Here is a 22,755-nt window from a genome sequence, read left to right on the forward strand (position 1 = left end):
TGGCAGGGACCACAGTGCTTCCTCACTTACCCAAGCTTCGAAGTAGTGTGCATGCTTGCAGGAATTCTAGAACGTAGAATCTTGCGACAGATCTTTTCACTTACTGAGCAACTCTGAAACTTTTGGCATACTGTTTCTGCTTTGACATTTAGTTTTGCACAAACAATGATATTGGCTTTGAAACGGCGCTGTGTCTAATGAACTTTGTGCACAGAGTAGCTATTTTCTTAAAAATTATTGTTGAATGTTTGCATATATATGAAGTATGAACTGTGCTTTAGCTTTCTTTCACATAAAATCGTTTTAGGTTGGACGCAGTCACCAAAGGCTGCTAACAGTATACACGCAAATGTTTATCCTTGGTTTTTGTTGGCATGAGAATAGCAGTTTCACAAAGGGTATGTTTATATGTTCATGAACTAGCAGATCATCTAAATGCTATATAACTGTTGTTTCACATTGATCAGCAGCAGATTGTGGCAATAAGCCATCTAGACACACAGGCTGTTTTAGAACTCTATAGTGAGAAGTGTAGCACACTGGCATTTGAAAGAACAGGCAACAACTCCTCATATTAGCTTGCTGAAAAAAAAAAAAAGTCATTGCGTTTCCACACATCTGAATTCATAAACTACACCTTTTTATTTGCTCGAATGTGGTATTCCTTCATTATAATTAGATCTTGTGTCTGTTTTTGTAGCTTGCTTAGGTGAAGCCTGAACGGAAGCATGGCAAGGCTCCTTAAGGAAAATTGAGGTGAAAAAATAGCTGCTGTGATGTGAAACTCGGTGCTTGCTTTTCACGTAATCTTTTTTCGAAGTATTGTGCCACGCGAGTGGAACTCTCATGTCATGTAGGTGTATATACATACGTACACATGCATTATTTGTTCGCATATGTTGTATGTATGCTGTTGCTTTGTCTTAGCTCTGTGAATTGCATTGTTTGTTTGGGGGTGTGTTTAGTATACCTTGATGTATTCCTACATGTTCATAGAAGTGCCCCAAGTGAACCTATCGCATACTGTATCAACTGTTCGCTTAAGTGAAATTATACAAGTCGGAAACTTCAACAGCAAAAGCTAGATGTTACTGAAAGTGTTTTACTAGGTTCACAAACAGTGGACCTCCCAGTTGACATAATAGTCGTGATAGACTCATGGAATTGAATTAGGTTCAACATTGTTTTTGCACGAACTAAGTTTCTAAGTGGTTGTAGAATGTGTTAACATTGGGCAACTGCCCTTAGTGGTGTTGTGATGTGAGTGTTTGTTTTCGGTTTGATTTACACTTATTCTTCCTAATCGTGTTTGTGAACAGTTGCCTGTTCTCTGTGTGCATATGCATGACATGTTTTTGATGCGTGAATTTTTAAGAAAGAAAAATATCCAGTTTGTTCAATTCCTGGCTCTGTTTCAATTTCATCTGGCTGTCTAGTTGCCGGCCCGTCATGTGTCGAGATTAAGTGTCATCGCAAAAGCTATTCGTAATGTTGCAAATAGCAGATTGATGCAGGGTCACATGCCAGAGCTAGGTGTTGGTTCTGGGTGACGTGTAAATTGGTGTTCGGACAAGACTGGAAGGCTGAAACCCTGAACCAGAGCCCCCTCATTTAGTTCAATATTAAAATATTCTGCTGGTTAGTTAGCATCGTCATGCAATCTGTAACAGTGACCTCTCGGTGCATGCTATGGTAGGTAATCTTTTACTTATTATGTGAGAACACTGTAAACTAAATTACAATGAAATGAAAGAATGAAAGAAATGTCTTCTCATTTGACATGCCATGATAGTTCTAGTATTGAGTTTTGCACAACATATTAAGATTCTCATACCTAGTTTTCTTGACGTAGCTCTTTTTTTTCTTTTTTTCCTGCCACTTCAGTTTTATTCAGATAAGAAAGGGGCAAGATCTAGTGCTTCTGTAGTACAGTTCAGTCTGTGTATCACAATATGTAGTTAAAGCATTAGTATAGTATTTATCTGCTAGAATATGTGTTGAAAGCACATATTGGCCTAACAATTCTGCATGGCTGATTGGATTTCACAATTTACTCAACCTTGTTAAAATGCTGTGTGTGCTTCAGGTTCACTGCAGTGCACAATGCATAGTTCACAATGCAGAAATGGTTCAGTTCTCTTGGAACAATAAATGAAAGAAGGATAGTTGGTGTGATACAGCTGCACTAAGGAGGTTATGAAAAAGGCACAGATTATGGAGCGCACACCAAAACAAATGCCTCTGCACTCGTGCTTTTGTCTGTGCCTTTATCACTGTCTTTAAACAGATCCTCTTTCACTTCCCTCACCTTTTTTACACTTGGCTCTTTTTTATTCCCAACAGTTGCTTTACTAGGTATGCTACAAGGTGTGTGAACCAAAGGCGACAGATTTATGAAAAGACAGTATTGTAGGGTTTTCACAAGTTTTAGAATTTAAATGCCTGCGTGCTCAACTGTTTAATCCTTGTCTGTGGGTGAGGAGGAGGTTTGGTTGACAACATGGCCGTTAGCTTTCGTGGCAAAGCCAGAGGAGATCCAGGAATGGGGAGGTGGTGGCGGTGGCACACTTGTCTGCTAGGTTCTGCGGCCCCTGCTGCAGTGTGGGCCTAGAGCGTGGTCAGTACTGCTTTGTGTTAAGGTAGAGTGTGTTGCAGTGTACGACCATTTTGTTACTTTTAAGCATGGCATTCGCGCAGCCACACATTGCTTTTCTTTTTGTTTGTTTGCAAATATGTCCCTGTGGTAGAAATAGAAGTGAGCTTGATACCTAGTTGTAGGCCAGATGAAGAGGATTCGAAGCTAGATTTTGAGCATCTGTGTTCAACCAGAACCTGACTAATACTACTGTATTGCAGAACTGTTTAACCAGATAAGAGAAAACTGCTGTGGCATCACTGTATTGGAGAAAAAAAAGGGGCTTTACGCAGACTTTGTTGCTGCCAAGTTCTTTGCACCAGCATAAAAACTTCTCTTAAGTATGTTACAAAATATTTCTGTAGTTAAAACATACAAAAAGTGAGACCAAACTTGGTGCGACGAGCTTGACGAGCCGTAGCTTCCTTCGACACAGCAAAAGCTTTTGTGCTGTGCTCAGGTTGCGATTCGCATGTGGGATAGTGCCTTGCTTGACACATGACTTCACACAATAGGTTTTCCAGTTATAACACTGAAAGTAAGCCGCGGTAGAGCTTTTACACAGCTTATGGAGCTTTGTCAAAGAGGCAGCTTTATAAGCACCATGCGAGGGCTCGGCAGAAATAAATAACCGTATTCCGAGGGTGAGCAAAGCTAAGTACTTACGAAAGTGAAAGGAAAAAGCAATGATAGAACTAACGTTACTGGTAAAAATGGATGGAAAATCGGCAACGTTTATTTTTCTCGGACGCCGCCACAGTGCGGTATGAACCATTTCCAGTATGCTCAGGGGCCCTGAAGCTCGTTCGAGAATTTTCGAGAAAGCTTGAGGAGTGCCAACGACTGCATATGCCACATGAAGTTAGAAGAATGTAGATAAAAAGTGCTGTCAAAAAATCTGTTGTCACATTATACATAACTGTTAAGCAAATTAAACAATTGTAGCCGCAACATCTACGAGCAAAATTCTTTCACGTGAAGGCTAGGGAGACACAATCATGCGATTTGCCGATGGCCACTGCTGGAAAGTCTGAACTTAGTGCATAAGCTTGTTAGCGATTGGTTGTCGACACACGCCAGAACCAGTCATACTCTATCACAGTGGCAACTTTATAGCAGCTTATTTTGTTAGTTTGGCCAGTTGATTACATCACTGTTCAGGGGCCATGGTTCTGAGTAGATGCGTGTTAGGCTAATAGACACACATTGCAACTGTCTGCTGTTGCAGCTTGACATAGTGTAACTTGAGTGGTACATACCTGAAAATGGCAGCTAAGTAAAACTGAGTCTGACTTCTCATGGGTGGTGTATGCATTCAGCCCTATGCTTTGTTTCCTTCTCGACGGAAGGCATGCTACTTAGCCTCCCATGCATGGAATTCCGAAAGATTCCCACCGCAGCAGATATACCGTGGCACCTCGCATTCACCTGCGGGGCTTCTCGTTTTGTACTACCAGAAAACGATGATTTGGCACAGTGCGCTGCCTGGGCAGCGCATCACGCCCATAGGCGTTCAATTATTACTGGAGATGAACATTAAAATACACATGACTTAAGTTTACGAGGCAGCTTCGAGGAACCAATCTCGTGTCTGCACTAATGTTTAATAAGATTAAATAATGTAGCAAATTTACGAGATACATTGTATTCTAAAAGGCGCTAAACTGAGTTTCTGGAACACAAACTTCATGCGTGCATCTAGTATAGGGCAAGAACACTAATTGCATTGGGCTGAAGGCAAGGACCTCGACACTGGCACTTACGGTGGTTGCTCGCCGTGGTGGCGGCCCCCCGTTTTTTCGTAGGTGGCCAGGAGTTGCCTGGTGGCGAACCGCCTGGACTCTTCGGCACCCAGCAAGAAGCGGGGCAAAGAGCGCGAAACTCCGGCTCGCAGAAAGCTGTCGGTCATGAAAAAAGTAGGCCCAAACTCCTCCTCATCACATTTGCTTAAGTCACTGTGGCTTGCACATACTTCAGAGCACGTACGCATTTTGGCAGAGTAACAAGAGGGCAAAACCACGTTGCCCACAACGAGGAATTATGGCGGCAAGGTTTGCCCACTTGTAAGGCTGCACTGCTGACCAGTTTCAGACGTTGTGCCATGCGCAGCCTTACGATGCATGCGAAGAAGCCTGCACACAAGCTTCTGTCACAGGTGTCTCTGTTCTTTGCGCAACCATTTTAACGCACAGAGTTGGTCGAAAGCCGTGTTAATAAGCGCGGTGACGTCCATTGGCACCCCATGCAAACACGCTCTGAATGAGGCATTCAGGTAAGTTGAAACTCGCTACAAACCATGATTTTTACTTGTAAGCGCACATGGCCCGCCAGTGAAATTGGCGAAGGTATGTTTGAAGCCCTGAGGTAAGCGAATGTCGGAGGAGGGAGGCGCCTGGAGGTGAACAGAATCGCGTGCCTGCGAAAGTACGAAGAAGCGGGCTGAGCGCGCGGCTAATGCCGCCTGGTAATAAAGTAGATGGCGTTGAGCGAAATGTGGAGGAAGAGGTGGAGGCACGCCGGGTTGACCTAAAGACCCTTGAACTTCGTAAAATAGTGCCACGCTTTGCAGAATGCCGCTGCGTCCTCGCGCGCTCTGGCAGAGGCCGACGCCGCGTCGCTATTGGCCTAAACGCATCACGTGGCCCTCGCGCCGTGCATCAGCGCCATTTTTGCTCGAGAAGCGTCTACGGAGTGGCGAGGAGCGCATGTTGGCGCCGTTGCTACGCTCGAGCAGTGTAGGCGGCGCCACGGTCGAGGAGGGAAGGCGGAGGAGAAGAGTGTCGCTACTTTGCGAAGTGTAAGGGGATTTAGGTTGACCTCTGGCAGTTGCTACTAGTTGCGTGTGTGGTAGCAACGCCTCCTTTACTAAAGTTATTAGTGTTCGTCTCGGGACAACGCCGTCCCCGCACGCCGTATGTACGAGTGAAAGTGTGCTACGGTGAGCCGACCATGACTGCCTAATCTAGCCCGCGACGTCTTCCGTCGCACGCAAATCACCAGGAGGCGTTCTACTCGGGGCGGATGCTGCGGAAAGCGATCTGCGATGCGGACAGAGCAGGCGTTTGGGCGTACCGAGGATTGGCCCCTATGGTAACCATGCATACGCTTGCGCGGCACCCGCGTTCACGTATAGTGAAACGTCAACTATTTCTTTGTGGGGTGTATATTTGTCCCACAACAATAATCATCTGCCTTGCTTACGTTTCCTTTCTTGAAAACTCGGCGCTCGCTACTTTCCTGTCGAGAATGCGGCGTCACACTGATAACGCGCATGCCGTTCGTGACTGGGAAGTACCGGGCTCGCAGCGTTAAGAACGGAAACGCGGGCAAGACATGACGATTGTTGTGGAACAAGATAAGCCCCAAAGGTGTGTAAATTTTTCTAAGAGTGTATAGCAAACTTACACCCTTTGGGGTGTATCTCTGCCACAACAATAATCATCTGCCTTGCTGGCGTTTCATTTCTTCAAAATGCCGCGCCCGCTACTTTCCTGGCGGGAATGCTATGTTACGCTGATCACGCGCATGCCTTTCGTTACTGGGAAGTACCGGGCTCGCCGCGTTAAAGGAATGAAGCCAGAAGCGTGCCCTCTCCTGGCGCGCGCGAGGCAGGCAGGCAGGCAGGTGGGTCAGGCCAGGGAGGAGGGGCGTTTCTCTCCGGCGGTTGCAAGGGTGCCTGGAAGTCCTCCTCCCCCGCCTCTCTGTACAAAGTGGAGGAAACCGCGGCGTCAACTACTGCATTGGGCACGCGAATGGCGGACACTGTAGGGACGCACTGCCGGCGCTCATGTATCTTGGAAGCGATTTGCGACGTAGCCAAAGTGCGCGGCCGCGCGGGCTTGATTTTAAAGCGATCTGCGATGGTTGCAGAATGCGCGTAGTGCGGGTAGCTTCGTATGCTCTGTGCTTTCGACGTTTCGTTCGCTTTCTCACTCAGCATTTTGACAGCGCGTTTCCGCGCTCATCGAGCGAGACGTGTTCATGTTTACCTGAGTGCGCATGACACCGTGCTTGTTAATTTAGGTCAAACACATTGGCACATTCTGATATTACATAATCGCAATCGAGTGGCCGCGCAACATAGAAAGTCTAAATTAGGCAGTTACATTGTACGCTCGTTCTCTCTTTGGTGCACCTTTCAACAGCGCATTAAAGGACGCTCTGGATGAAAAAAAGAAACTGCAAATCAATAACAACGAACAGAATCGGCCGGACTTGCTCCTGAAGCGAACTCAAATGCTCACGAATTCAAAAGCAGCAGAAAAAACTTGCATGCACGGATTGAAGATGCCACATACGCAGAAGTTAATTCTAAAAAGGTCACTGGAATTCAGCTGTAGAAGATATGTCGCGCCTGCAGGGTAAACACCAATGAGAAGGTAAGCACTAGCCCTACAATCATGCCGGGAGTTAAATGTCAGCTTCGTTGAAATGGCAAAGCAGCTAATTGTATTCATGGGGACTATGCCTGGCCGAGCAGTTTAATGAAGTACAGCATTTCGTAAAAGGGGCACAAGCTCGTGGTCTGTGCAGTCTTAACTAAACCTCAATATACAGACATCACAGAGTATGAAGACACACACAAGAGGCGGTATAGGGCGCAGAGCATCGATATCTGCTAGTTTTCCACACTAATGCAATGGCAGCATTGCTATGGTAATGGGCACAAGAACGAATTAACTACTATACATAAATGCTGCTGCATGCTTTGCTTCAGCTAATCCTAGTCTCCGTAACAATGAAAGTAATTTTGAATTAGGCAGTTATGTTGTACGTTCGTTCTCTCCTTGGCACACCTTTCAACAGCACATTAGCTTGATGACGCCCTGGAAAAAAAAAATATACCTGCGCAAACGAATAATGTCGCACAGAATTAGCCGGACCCGTTGCCGCTGACTCGAGCTAAACTGTTCACGAATTGAAGAGCAGTAGACATTCACAGAAAGCGGTCGAAACACCACCTAACAAGCGCTTTCTAGCCGCGCAACAGGCAACTGCATCACTAAGTGCTTGTAAGAGTGATTTGCAGCACAACTGCTCCGTTCGCCACCGGCGGCGTCGGGTTCCCCTATGAGTCGCTGCCTCCGCGCGCTCCACTGCCCCTTTCTAGTTCACTCTACCTTAGGAGTAAAGATGCTTTGACAAGGTATATGTAAACTGGTAGCGAAGCTTGCATAGGAGCCCATATGTCAAGAAAATGGCGGCATTTGGCAACCGTCGCCATCTGTGTGTCGTCGGGACAACTTCTTAAAAAAAAAAAAGTCACTCGGACATGGAATTGACGTCGAGAGCTTATGCTGCTTGGCGCGAATGTTGAATCTGGCATTCTGACCGCTACGCCAGCAGTTATTTCTCGTTTGAGGCTGAGGCTTGCATGCGACTCGCCTCAGCTGAAGCGCCAGCGTGTCATTAAACTATAGGAGTGGCGCATGTCTTAATGTGAACATAATTGGACTGTTATTGTTGGCTTTCGCTGTAGCAGGTTCCTTAGAAAAGTGAGCGAATAGGGTGGAAATAAATGACAGTGCCACAGAGGTTTCAAAAGAAACTTTATTTTTATTCGTCTAGAATAATGCAACCAATATACTTGACCAAACAAAACATAGGTTTCAATAGATGAAAAGTACCATGTCCAGCACACAGTCGTAATGCATAACATATGCGAAATCTTTTCGCAGAATCGTTCTCAATTCCGTGCGACACCATGTATCCATATCTAACGGTTATCAGACAAGACAACATTGCTCCACATTATCATTTAGAAGTCATTCGATTGACTAATTTTGCTGCCTGTAAGACACTCAGACCCTGTGTTACGGAGAGTGAACAAATCATCAGCGGCGGATGCCTCATCCGTATTTTCTTACTTCTACATTGTTTTAACTTTCCGCTGTAAACATCATGCACATACACACGTTTAAATACGTACACAGGACAAAGCTTATTATGTTTTTGAAAGAGGAGGAGGTAACCAATTAAAAAGTTTTTCTAAAGGTATGGATAACCTACACCTAGACAATGAATATGTTGCCGTATGTTCACCTCGTTTCAAATTGCTTGGCGTGCTTTTTTGACCCTGAAAAAAACCTGCAGACTGTAGTGATCCCTTCGGCAGAGTCTTTTATGAATGCATGGCGTGTGAAATGCACGTGAATAATATGTGTCTCAGTGTTGCTTCTCTTTCCAGTAAGCAGTACTAATGATTCATGAAAAAAAAAAGCTCTTCTAATAATTTACATTTATTAGAGATGAAAACATGGTCACTTGCACCCAGAGGTCATGACTATATACAGGGTCTCCCGATTAACTATCATGCACCCAGATTAAAAAAAAAAAGAGCAATCACGTAACTCGAAGAAAATCTAGTGCATATTATTTTCGGCACAATGGAGTAGCTGCCAGTATTTATTTCATTACTGAGATTTAATTACGTAATTGTAATTATATAACTCGAGAAGTACTGCCGTATTTATCAAAGTGTCAATGAGGCATTTGTAGACACGCCCAAATGACATCTAACTGCGGTGTTTTCAGCGACGTACTAAATGCGTCCAATTTTTTCGGTTTGGTAAAGAAACCCCACGAGAAATGAAAAACACCGCGTGACTGCGCTCCCACCCGCGTCAAAGCAGCGCCCACGAACAAGCTCCCTTTGAGTTAGCCAGAAGGAAATAAGGGAAATAAAGAAAAACATCGTGATCGAGCTATATAGTTATCTGCCACGCCCCGGCTGAAGTAGCACGTCGCGCTTGGTGTTAGTTGGAAACAAGCTGTGATAGATGTCTTGGCGTAGATAAAGTGCACGGATGGTATATTTCTCCTTTTTTTTTTTTTTTGCCCCAAGACGTATCACCACAATAGCGAATTGACAACTTCAGTGTAAAGGTTTAACGGTTCGTTTTGTTTCGTCCCAGTCGCCATGTCTTTCTCTAATGAGCAGAAGGAAAACACGATCCTTGCCATATGGGAGCTACAAATGGGAACGAGACAAAGGCCGCAAATATATATCAGTCATGGAAGTGTGGCGGAAGACCAAACACATCGACTATCATTTGCAATTATGAAAACCTGAGACAAACCGGCAGCTTTGAGAAACAGCGGCGGAGGACCCCATCTTTGAGTCCTAGCCTACGCACGGATGTTTTAGCATTTATGACCTCAAACCATCATGCTAGCGTGCGGGACGTGGCCGCCCAGGTACCACTTTCCAATTCTAAATGACTCGGCCTTCACCCGTACCATCTTAACCTGCACTAATGCTTGGAAGAGGGGGACCTGCAGAATCGTCTAGATTTCTCTAATTGGGTCCTCACAAAAGCTGGTGAGTCACCGGACTTTTTGAGGAACATCGTGTGCACAGATGAAGCTAATCTTTACAGAAACGGCCAGGTAAATTTCCATAATGTACATAAACTCCTTCTCCTTCTTCTTATTGGAGTGACTCCAATCAACACTGGGTAAAGCGCACTCGGTACCAGTAGTAGTTCAATGTGCGTTTCGGAAATTACGTCGGTGCTGTATTCGGTTCCATCTTCTTAGATCACACACTGACTGGACTGCGTTACGTGGACAAAATCCTTGAACGAGTGGCGGATGAGTTTCTCATCGAAGTCCCGCTGTTTCTGCATTTCTGCGGTATCAGCAAGAGGGGAACTCGCACACAGGAGCAGCCGAGTACGAAACTGTCTTGGTACGACTTTTCATGCACAATAAATTGGGACGCACGGGCCTGTAAATTGGCCGGCTAGGTCACCTGGCCCCTCTTCACTCGATTTTATTTTTTGGTTATGTGAAAGATCGTGATACATGATTGAGACTGACGTCAGATGAGCTCAAGGCAAGGATAACGGATGTCTGTCGTAGAATTTCAGCGTTAATCATCAGTAAGCCACAGAAGATTTGATAAAGCGGACTCAGTACTGCGTAGCTGCAGGAGAAGACATATTCGAACAACTGGGAGCAGCTAGTGTTCAACGGCGCTTATGAAGTGATAGATAATAAGGGCACACTGAAATCTGATTGTTTTAAATGCGCAAGCTTGTCAATCCTTACAAAAAAAAAAAAAAAAAAAAACCGCCCCTCCGTCCGTCCCGTAAGACGATCGCTTTCAACATAGCGTCCGCAGCAGCGAGCGAATTCACCTGCTTGCTGCGTCTCGCTTCAGCGCAAACGAAGCGGCGAGAACACAGCGCTCACGGAGCTCCCAGCACGTGCCGCACTCTGTCGCTTTCGCAGATCGCTTTCAATATAGGGGCCGCGCCGCCGCGCCAGACGTAGCCGCCGCTAGAACAGTGGTGATCACAATTCATAATGCTTCGGTGTGCCTAATAAATGTAGCATGTATTTCCTTAATTTGCTACATCTCCTTGGTCATTTCATCCCACGTCCGCACCAGTGAAAATTGCTTCTACTCGCCTCTTTTATATCGTCTCGTGCAGGTCTCGCTTAACAGTTCGGTGTTGCAACCGCGCCTCTCCGTTTCATGGTTCTTTCGCAGTCGTTCTCGCAATTATACAAAGTACACCAGCATACTACCACGAAACGTCACGTCATTATTACGAAATGCTTACGCATCACTCATAAAAATTCCAGAAATGATTCTGCGTGGGCTTTCTTTTTTTTGTGCAGTCGTCCCAGTTGCCAATTCGGCTCATTTAGATGTGGTAAACTGACATTCTTAATAATATTTGGGGTTTTACGTGCCAAAACCACTTTCTGATCATGAGGCACGCCGTAGTGGAGGACTCCGGAAATTTCGACCACCTGGGGTTCTTTAACGTGCACCTAAATCTAAGCACACGGGTGTTTTCGCATTTCGCCCCCATCGAAATGCAACCGCCGTGGCCGGGATTCGATCCCGCGACCTCGTGCTCAGCAGCCCAACACCATAGCCACTGAGCAACCACGGCGGGTTAAACTGACATTCTTGAATTCATCGGTTTTGCCTTTTCTCTACACATGAGTCGGTTCCCGGTCTGTTTATTTCGCTTCTATTTTTTGCTAAGAACCAGTTTTTGCGGCACGTATGCACTCTAATGAAAAATAAAAGTCACTTTAATTTGGCTTTGGTCCCAGCTTGTTGGGCCCCAGCCCTTCACCCTCTCCCCCCCCCCCCCCCCCTCGGAAAAATTAAAGCTTTCAGCCTGTGGGCACTACTGACGTCGCATATGAGAGCTATCATAGTGGCATAGGCTCTTTTGCACTGTTAGATCTAGAACTCTCACTTGCGTACACTACAAGACAATATGACTAAAAAAAAAAAACGACGTGGCTGCTTTTATGGACAGCATTGCAGGTATGGGGAACCAGCGCTGGAGCTTCGAACTACAGTTACTGTATAGGCTCCCTTTAGGGAGCACATACAGTAACTATACCCTGTGTATAAAGCTGCGAATACAGTTTTTCCGGAAAAGGAAGAAACGAGTTTCTTCTATACTGCACTCTTCGAAGAATTGCAGAGTATTTGCTGAAACACATAGTATACACCGAAGATACAGGAAACTGTTACGGTAACTGTTATGGTAAACCATAACTGTTACGGTAAGGAAGAAGCTCCGTTAGCAATACAGCATTAGAGCAATGAAGTCCAGAAACGCTTGAACGAACGCAGCGCTGGCTCTTTTTTTTATTCCTATCTCATATTGGGCTCCAGTAAGCAGCCTATATACGCCTATTCTATCGGTGGCGTCGTCGGTGAACAAACGGTGCGCTACTCTGGCGCCATCTCGTAGCTATCGTCGTCCCGAACCCGTCTTGCGTGGCAATGCGCTTCTCACGCTTTCGCCATACCCTCCTCCTCCGCTTTCCACCTCGCTTTTTATAGACAAGAGAAGGCCTGAGCGTTCGGCGATTGACGTCACGGAGAAGAGGCCGGCGGCGTGCTCGGAGATGCGGGTTGAATGAAGTGATCGCGCCTTTATGGACAACGTTAACCAGAGCGCAGTTATTGTTTTTTAGGCATAGTTGAGCAGATGGCCCGCAGAGAACAAAGGGTGTTCCAAGAAAATGTTATTTATGCAAAACTATTTACGCGCTGCATTATTAAAAAGCCCGTCCATAAAAAAATGAAATGGTTCAACCTTAGGATAGAGAACGAATTTCGGGTAAATGATGACAGGGCGCATGGCTTATATTGGAAAGTCACAGTGCGGCCCTCTTCTTCAGAGTAGCTTCTTTGCCTTGATTTATCGTCGGCGTCAAAGAGTTTGCCGTTCATGCGACCACAAAAGTTATTCAACAAAATGTTAGCACTGCACCATAACACATATCTCATGACAACTTCACTGGTGTGTCCTTCTTCACATTCGGGACACGTATTTATTCCAGTCTAGGCTCTAAAGGAATAATTTCGCTTTCGGTGCATTATTACATACAGTACCGCAGTCAACACGTTTACAACGCCTCAAATTAGTTTAACAATGAAGATGCAAAACATTCGTGCAACTATTAACAAAGGAACAGCTGCCTTATTCCGCAAAATTCCAGCTTTTCTTTGCCTTAGCATTGACACCCAATATTCTGTCATTGATCTTGCGGAAACAGGAACGCATGATTTTTCGGCCCCGATTTGTAATTGCTCCAGCAATTGGGCACGGAGAATTTATTAAGCATATCCTGGCATGAACGTAATCCACATTCCGCGGCAATCAAGGCTTGCCGGACACACAACCGCAATCGCAGCACAAGCGCAGAGACTACATGTACGGTTCACGTCCAGAAAAAAAAAGTGCGCTCGGAAGCATGTCGCAGCATGCCAGGACTTTTCTAACCCCGAAGCTATCCAAGGAGCGGCAGGGTTCCCGGAACTAATCGAATTGTTATCGCCGTCGTCGCCCACTCGGTCTTCCGCGTCTCATTTTCAACACAGGTGCACCGCTCGTAGCTTCGTAGCACGCTGCACGGAACTTCTATGTGGGCCTCTTTTGCGTGACGTAGCTCAAGGGGAGAGGGTACAGCCAGAAGGCCTTAAGTTCTCTAGAGGGCGTTGCTGTCATTCGCCGCTGCGCTCCGCGTTCGCGCTTTCATCCTTCGCTGTGCTCGTTCGTCGGTTACGTGGGACGCCGACGCTCAACGCCCTAAAGAGCCGCTCACTTGAGAAGAGACTTGCTGAGCCGGAAAAGACGCAACATCGAAAGGCTGGTGGCGACGCCGCTGTAAGTTCCCGCACCAACTTTCCGCGGCGTCATGAATTCGACGGTGTCTGCTCTGGCATATAGTTAACTTTTTATCGATGAAGGTATGGGCTACTTTATATTCTAAAAAGGCCAAAGACCAAACTTGGCAAGCTTCAAAAACCTTTACTGCACCAAAACGACCCAAATATGATTTTGTCCCGCATTTCAGTGTGCTTGCAATTATATTCTTCAAATATTTTGTTGGAGTTTTGACACTGACATAGGCTGCAATTCTGATCCTCAGCCCCGACTGTAGTATGCTGCCTTAGTGGTTAGGTTGTCATTTCCTCCTATAGAGAAGTTGGCGTTCTGTCCCGCATTTCAGTATGTTTGGAATTATATTATTCTGTCAGGGTTGTGTTGGAGCTTTCACACTGACGTTGGCTGCTCTTGTGATCCTCCGCCCGAACTGTAGTTTGCAGGCTCACTCGTTCTTCTGACGTATTCATGACAAATACGAGAATATAGTTAGAAATCTTTGATGGTATACACTGACGTATACCGGCACTAGAGTGTCGGCGGGGAAAGAAAAAGCACTCAGTGCCCTTTAACTCTGTGAAGAAGGATGACCAGCGAAGCTGTGTATGTGGGCCCCTCAATGGCGAACTGCACCTCCTGCGCGGGTCGGCCCGGCATCGCACTATCTTTGGGATCGGCGCACATATGGGGGAGTGCTTAACGCCTGCTTCACCTCCACCGCGGGTCGGCCCGGCATTGCGCTGTCTTCGGGATCGGCCCACGTAGGGGGAGTTTCGTGTCTACACACGGGCACTATCCTGGGGGAACTAGCCCTTAACAGCTTCGCTGTAAAAAAAAAAAAAAAAAAAAAAAAGAAACGGAACCTTGACTCTCGTTTTATCTTCTGGTAATCAACCTATTACCGCGAAATAAACGAAAATGAAGTTCGGAAAGAACACTTGATGAATTCAAATAGAGACAGTGTTTCTCGTTAGTGTCACTTTAAAGGCCAACTGCAACGAAATTTCACTTTGGCTAAATTTATTGTAAACAGGGTGTCGAAAAGAACCGGAACCGAAAACTGTGTATACCGAACCGCAATTTTGGACGGAACTGAACCCGAGTGCGAACCGATATTTTTGGAACCTGCAACCCGAACCGAACCTCAACCGAAAAAAAAAACCGTTATCGGTTCGGCACGAAATGGTTGAAGCATATAAGGCGACCACGGGTGCTCATTAGTTTGCGTGATTGTTCGAATAACTATTCATCGTTGGCTTTTTCAGCGCGAAAATATTACACAAGGACTAAAGAGAGAACCACACGACATGAGTGCTGACTATCAACTGAACGTGTTATTTAAAGAAAATGATAAGAAAAAAAATCAAGAGCTAGAATGAATTGATAGTCCGCGTTCATGTGTTTTTTTTTGTTTAGACCTTGTGAAGTTTTTTTTTCTTTTTCGCTCGGAAAGTCACCGATAAACACCGACGAACTTTCTCAGTTCACCCTACTTCTAAGTCGAATAACTATTTCTTCCACGGAGGAAGGAAACTAAGGAGAGGCCCTGACGTCACTCTTTGTGAAGCAAAAGTGAAGCCGGAAGTTGGCGTTGCTCATGGCGATGCTCCGCCTTTTGTGCCACCCTCCTCTCTTGTTTACATCTTTCGCGAAACCACGCCGCGCTGCGCGTGGTTTCGCACGCGGAGCGCGCGCGCTCGCGCAACATCCGGCAGAGCACGGTGCAGGTAACACAGCGCAACAAGACACGGTGACTAACGCAAACCCGCCCACACAGCGCCTTTGCCACGGCACGAAACCTACCAGAGCAACACGTGTGCGCGCTCAAAAAATCAGAACAACGCCGCCATTGTGGCCCAAAAGGCGTGGCCATGCAGCAAAAAAAATAAAAAAGCAGCAAAAGAAATGAGAACCTATACGTCATTTCCGCCACACTTTTCTCCTAGCGCGCGGAGGGGGTAGGGCCTCTCCTTAGTTTCCTTCCTCCGTGATTTCTTCAATCGGCGCACCCTGGGAGCAGATTGTAACGACTGGCGAGTTGCGTTTTGTGCGAGAATGGCGATAGACGATGGACAGGCGCTGATAACTATGGCCACCTCGGCAGAGGCGCTGACACTTCTGAAGTCAGCCATGCCATTTGTGGTTCGCAGCCGAAAAGTTGTTTCAGGGGCTCCGCAGAATCGCGACCCGCCGCGGTTGCTTAGTGGCTGTGGTGTTGCGCTGATAAGCACGAGATCGCGGGCCTGAATCCCGGCCACGGCGGCCGCATTTCGATGGGGCCAAAATGAGAAAACACCCGTGTGCTTAGATTTAGGTGCACGTTAAAGAACCCCAGCTGGTCAAAATTTCCGGACTCCCCCACTACGGCGCAACGTTACTAGACTAGCTTCAGTTGTAAAACTCCCTGCCCGCGTGCTTACAGCCGCTGTCGCCACTTCTGTGACAGCCGCCAGAGGGCAACGCTGTTCCATCGGGCTGCTACGGCCTGCGTCATAATCAGAGCGTGGTTTTGGCATGTAAAACCCCATAATTTAATTTTTTTCCTCCGGAATCGCCATTTCAGGTGACGCTCCCAATTCGATCGTTAGGTTAACTTGTATATAAATAACCTAGACAAACATGGAGAAAGAAAAAGACGATGTCCTTGAGGAGGGATATCAACGAGTTCTATTCTCCCAAGACACTTACGTTTCGTTCGTTTAGTGTGGGTGCCAGGCCACAAAGGTCTAGCGTTAAACGAATATGCAGATACACTCGCAGTAGCATTCCACGATGGTCCTATAATCTCCATTTTACCTTCGTCAGCGTTCATCACTGCGGCGCGATTAATAAAATATAATACTACAAATAGGTTCGCACAATCATCATTGGCAACATATGATTTCCCGCATCTTAGTTTTCCTTGGAACAACAAATGGTGCTCCTCTAGAAAAACTGAAGTAACGATTACAAGACTGCGTGGCCAAGCCCCCCCCCCCCCCCCCCCCACTGGACTTTTGTCTCCGCAGGTCTGGTCTGGCTATATCGCCCTTCTGCCTTTTATGCTATGAGAGTGCAAATCTGGAACACTTATTTTTGACATGCCGCCGTTTCATTATTTAACGGAAAAGATTTTTAGAAGAACCCTTCCAAAAGCTTGGCTTGAATTTGACTCTTCCGGTAGCTCTTTCCGTTGGGGCTACCGTGCTGGGTTACAGCCACAGGAACGTTTGTGAAGCCCTCTGCCTTTTTCTGCGTGAGACAAAACGAATTCCATGTTAGAATTCTTCTAAATGCTTATAATGTTCACAAACTTCACAAAATATCTAGATAATTGATTATTCAGAGCTGTAAAAGTAGACACATTAAATCGCATTTGCAAGATACTTATTTCATTTCACACTAATTTATTTAAAAAATGCTAACAGTTCCTTCACCGCCCGATTCATGGCCGATCCCCCAGAGTGGGTCGCGCCATCTCACTAGGGAATAAGAACAAGAGTTCAGCTGCATGACTATTGTAACCATAGCACTGGTCGTTAATGCATGCTGTCACCTTCTCGGTGAGTGGTAACCGCAGAAACAGCACGCGAAATCTATTTTTGTTATGTACCATTGTTCAACAAACGTTTGGTGTTTAGCCAAACACCAAACAACGCTCTTCGAGTTGTAGAAATTATTCGTAGGGCACAGTGTGCGTGCTTATGACTTTCTTTTTGTCCCCCCTTAACCAACGCAAGATTACGCGCACGGGAAGATGGGCAACAAAGATCGACGTATGGTTCAGAACAAACTGTCTTTGCTCATTGTTCAGAAGCATCAATGTTCTAAGCGAAATGACAAATACTGGCTTCTTTCTTTGCTACAGACTAGAAGTTTGAAGTTGTAGCTTATGTAATACAAAGTGAATTCGCGCTGCGTTGGGCACCATAGATCACATGTCACGGTTCACTGACCACCATGCAGTGTTGTAGTAAAAACCTGAAGCAAAAAGAAAATTAACTGACTGCTGCTGTAAGAGTAACGAGTGTGCAAGCTACGCAGGTCTTGTACTGAAGCAAGGATTGTTAATAATTACCTGTCTTCAACATGTGCGTGAAAATTGCGCAGTATCTCTATAATTCGTTCGTAAATTTCTGCTTCCTCTTGGTGAAACGCGCGCATGCGCTATGCGGACAAGTCGATAGTACTATGCAGCATATCGCCATCGTGCAGGATGAAATTGAGTACGCCGAACTAATTTTCGAGTCGGTTGAGTGTTGCGAACCGGTTCGCGAATCGTTACAAACTTTTATTTGTCCGAACCACAACTCAACCGGAATGAAATCAGAACGCGTTGAACCCTAACCGAATCAGTATTTTTTTCGGCTCGACACCCCGGAACTTGTATATGAGCAGTAAACACCACTAAAGCAAGCTTGACAAAGCTGCAGGATATGTAATGGTATCGTTTTCTTGTGAGCAGCCCTTAAACAGCACTTGAGCAGGCGACACATGCACCCGGTTGTTGTCACTATGACTTGAGTCCCTTGAGGCCTTCTACAAGGCCTTGAGGCCTTGTAGATATTGCAGGGCGCCGCGGCCGCCGCCTTACCTCGGAGCTTATGCCGACTTTAGGTCATGCGTCACTTCTGACGATCGGTGATGGCGCCGGTTTTTTACCAGTTTCGGAATCAAAAACGGTGTCACAAGACGGTGACGTCGTTCGAGGTTTGAGTCTGGTGACGGGCAAGATGCGCGCGCCGACTCAACACAGCGCTAGTGATGTCATAACACGACGTGTCCGAAGCATATGTCCACATTAACCGGTGCTCGCAGATAATACTGAAGGAGCGCGAAGAGCGTCGCCAGCGTCACGAGAAGCTTCGGCTTGTCACGGCGGCCAGGCAGAGCCTCCTGGCAAACTCAGCAGCCGAAGTGGTGGTCGAGCTGGCGCGGGACCCAGCACCAACGGAAGGCCACGAAGACAGTGAACCGGGGACGCTGCCTCCGCGGACTTTGCCGGATGTGGCAGCCGTGCCGCAGGAGAAGCGCTTGCACTCCACCAGGTTTAGGGAGTAAGTAAAGGTGGAATCATTTTTAAAGCAGAGGCGAAAGAAATGTTCAAGATGAATTTAGAGAGCTTGGCGCCTCGTCCTCTCAGCTATTGTTTATTCTAATGAAACTTAGACTGTAAGCCTTCGTATTGCCAACTTTGGCATAGAGCAATTTCTATAAGCCCTTCGAAGCAAAGGTCAGTTCAGGCAAACGGTTGTTTGAACGATGTTATCATGGTATAGCTTGCACGTCAAACGTTTAACATATATTTTATATTTCTTTTTGAATGAAGAATTGTGCTATTTTCGCGAGCAGCTACTGCGACCACGTTCAGACTGCAGAGATCAACCTGACCACCAAGACATTACTCACCGATCTGGTGTTCTTCCAGGAGCGACTGTACCAAAAGGACCCCATCAAGGTACTTGGAAGACAGCATGTGCACGCGCAGCTTTTAGTGTGCTGTAATTATTAGTCACAATGTGATAATGGTTGGAGTGCCTTCATTTGTTGCAACGCATTCATATATGTTCAGAGCTCAGGTGTTTTATGGGAGGTGGCCTGCGTGCTTGCCTTGTAGCTATACTGCAGTATTAAAGTATAGTATATATAAACTATACGGCGGGCATATGGTAAATGTCTTGATGTTGCCACCAGAATGATTGATTCTGTGACTACCCACCAGAGGCAGTTATGCAGGAAGACTGGTTGTTTGTGGCCGTAGTATCTATACGTAATTGCGCTTGAAAGCTTCTTGAACGTGCATTTGCTACGCCAATCTAATCGTTAAAAGAACGTGTGGTCGCATTTCACTGTTTCTTACTTAATTTTTCAAGCGAAGCTTGTGTTGGCTCACAAATTTCGGTGGCGATGTAGTCACGCAAAAAGAAAAATACGGTTGCTCCCAAAGCAGAGCAGCTGCGGGAAAGCGCTCACAATAGGGCCGTTGCGTGTGGCGTGAGCGCGCAACCAATCAGAGCAGTTTCGCTTCCGCCTGGGAGGGAAAGGGCAGGAAAGGGTTTCGCGCCCGTTTCGCCAGCTCAGTTTCCGTTCAGTTCAGTCTCGGAAAATGAGTGGGACGGCCACGCGTTGTGCGTTCCCCGGGGAAACAGGCAGCCTTCGACGAGCGGCGGCGAGAACACGCCCGCGAAAGGGCTCGCCGTCGGCGTGCCGATCCAGCCGTTAGAGCCGCCCGAGCCCACGCAATATGACAGAAACGAGAAGAAGATCCCGAGCTGAGCGAGCGGGAGGCCGAAGCAATCTGGCACCTTTACCTGTGGGTTACTTAACCGTGACGAAGGTCAGGTACACGCTCGACAAGCTTCGCTTATCCCCATTTCCCGGTATACGGGAAGAGTTGATCATTTTTTTTCTTTCTTGCCCATAGGCCCGATCTAAGCGGCGTTTAGTGTATGGACTGAAAGAAGTGCGCAAGTACCTGCTGCTCAACAAACTCAAGTGCATCATTTTTGCCCCGGACATTGAAGAAGTAAAAGCTGAAGGTAAGAACCCGGATATAAGCCTGTCGCATCCGGTGACGGGCTCCCTAGCTGTTTCTATTGTTCGCTTCATGTGGCCGTACTGGCACAGGTCAACAAGCTGCGATGTGTTTTATCTATTTCCTTGAAGGTGTATTTTTTATTTATAATTTGAGGCTAAATTGCGAGTTTGATTATGATTAAAACTCGTACGCCTCGACTAGAAAGTATACGCAATATGAACAAGACAGACGGTTGCTGGAAAGCGAACATGCTTTCACCAACGGGCGAAAGCAAAATACAAGGACGCGAAAGGAAAAGTATAGAGCGTATCGTTCCCCGACGCGCTTCTAGTTCTTGGGTTCTGTCACTGTTTGGGGGTTACATATTTACGTCGTGATTTGTACCGAGTATGGGCGCGTTGCTACATTTGAATTCGCTATCGCTGTAACAAAGATTTCTGCATTCCGGTGCTCGTAGGGGGCCTGGACCACTCACTGGGCGCCATGATCGAGTATGCGCGTGCGCACTTTGTGCCCACGGTGTTCGCGCTGAGGCGCCGCCTTCTGGGAACGCTGGCCAAGAAGAACGTGGCCGTCAGTTGCATCGGCATCTTCGACTACAGTGCGCGGGAGGTACGCGTGCTGCCACGTTTTTGTTGTTGAAAAGAATTTATGGTGTATCCATCCTTTAGAGGTGAATGGCGACTTTAATGCTATTAGCAATATATCTTATGGTTACGTACTAATTGTTGATGATATGTGTTATATAATGATTACATTGAAAGGCGGCACATAGCTATAGTGACACATGGCCAGTGACCCTAGTCGGTGTCGGAGAGGTTCACTGAAGATCGCCACACTCAGAACAACGTACCTTGTAACCCAAATTGTACCGACGGTTGGTTTTGAACCCGGTTCCCTCAGCGCAGCAGCCCGATGCTCTAGACATTTGATCATGGACTTCCCAGTGACCCAAGTTGGTGGGAAAGAGCACTGAGATGAAGAGAGAGAGAGGCTCTTTTTTAGAAAAAACAGAATTTTGCCGACGCGTATACAACCGCTGGCATGCTATAGGGGCCTGTTACTAATATTTACAGGAAAAATAACGAGTAAACTTAGGCTTTTTTATATGAAATGTTGAATCTTTAAACCTTTCCGATTAGTCCAGTTTCTTACAGTTATTCGAACACTAAATCTAAAACCAGCCGCTGTTTGGAAAGGCCGGGCATTAGACTTAAGATGCTGGGTAGCATAGGCATAGACATACATATATACAGAGACATGCAGCAAACTTGGTGACGTTCCCAAATAATGTTAGAGTATTAAAAATGAGAGAAAATAGACAAAACAAAAGGAAGGAGTACAAGAAACAGTAACAACAACTAAGAAGACTCCTTTGCTGTTGCAAATGTTGCTGCTTTCATAGATAGGAAGGTTTCTTGGCAAGATTGACGGCCTATAACTGCTACCTCGACTACGGCTTCGCTTTCCGAGATTCACGATAAGTAGCCTGCTGGAGTTTGACATGCACAAGTACCTAACTGGCAATGCACTTTGGTCACTTGCAGCATAAAAATGTGTAGCGGAGATCTACAGTTTCAACCGAATTTTGTGCCGTCTACCCACTCGCTGCTCACTGTGGTGGCATCAATAGCGGCTGTCTGAGCCGTGCCTCTGGCCGCCGTGTTCTTTGTAAACAAGCGAGGAAATGCCGATCAGAGGGCGTGCAATGGCGGGTGCTTTCACTCGACCAAATATGGCGGCGCCCATGGGTATGGTGCTGTGTCTATACTGTATTTGTTGTTCATGACTGGGCGGCACAAACGCAGAGCGGGCCCATGTGGCACGTTCTCCTCCCGTCGCCGACGACCGTGCCACTGGCTGAGCGCTGAAAACACACTGCAAAGCGGCAAACTTTATGTGTTACCTCCGCCCCAGTGACACGGGCCAGCCACTGACGCTTCGCCAGTACCCATTCTGTACCGGCCTCTGTGATTCCGTTTATACGAAAGTTTAGGCAGCCGACGAAGCAAGGCGCGTCGTCCTCCATAGTATTTACGCAGTCACATTTTGAGGCACAAGAGAGGCAAGATTCTCTATAAAAAAGTCAGCACATTTCTCTCTGTGGACGCTTTTGGGTCGGGCAAATGCGAGAAACAAGTTCTCCTGTGCGCCAAGTGGTCCAGTAGAGTTCGACAACGCTTTCGGTTTTTTGGAACAGACACTGAAGCAGGATAGCTTCCATGTGCGACAGTTTCGTGTTTGCCCAAACGAAGAAAAACGAGGCTTCGCTTTCCGAGATTCACGGTCTTATTTTGCCCTTGTCAGTAAGCTGTTAAAATGCCGTACATTTGTTTCCAGCTTAAGCTAACGCGAATTCTAATGCAAGATGCTTTTACTTGTGCACGGATTGCCTTCGTAACGTTCCCTTCATTACCGCAGAAACCTTTCCGCGAGAGCCCATATCGCAT

The 22,755-nt window shown here is 46.5% G+C and overlaps 1 protein-coding gene across 2 annotated transcripts in view; it reads left to right on the plus strand.

Annotated features, from left to right (window-relative positions):
* Sbp2 (SECIS-binding protein 2) overlaps positions 1–22,755 on the plus strand; it is a 97,980-nt gene that overhangs the window by 72,479 nt on the left and 2,746 nt on the right. For both annotated transcript variants that reach the window (XM_050179344.3, XM_050179345.3), the window contains 5 exons: positions 4,441–4,551; positions 18,586–18,824; positions 19,120–19,225; positions 20,192–20,306; positions 20,763–20,917. In XM_050179344.3, coding sequence (XP_050035301.1) covers positions 4,441–4,551; positions 18,586–18,824; positions 19,120–19,225; positions 20,192–20,306; positions 20,763–20,917 — 726 coding nt within the window. The remainder of the gene's footprint in view (positions 1–4,440; positions 4,552–18,585; positions 18,825–19,119; positions 19,226–20,191; positions 20,307–20,762; positions 20,918–22,755) is intronic.

The sequence above is a fragment of the Dermacentor andersoni genome, chromosome 5 (assembly GCF_023375885.2).
Source record: "Dermacentor andersoni chromosome 5, qqDerAnde1_hic_scaffold, whole genome shotgun sequence".
Classification (NCBI taxonomy): Eukaryota; Metazoa; Arthropoda; class Arachnida; order Ixodida; family Ixodidae; genus Dermacentor; species Dermacentor andersoni.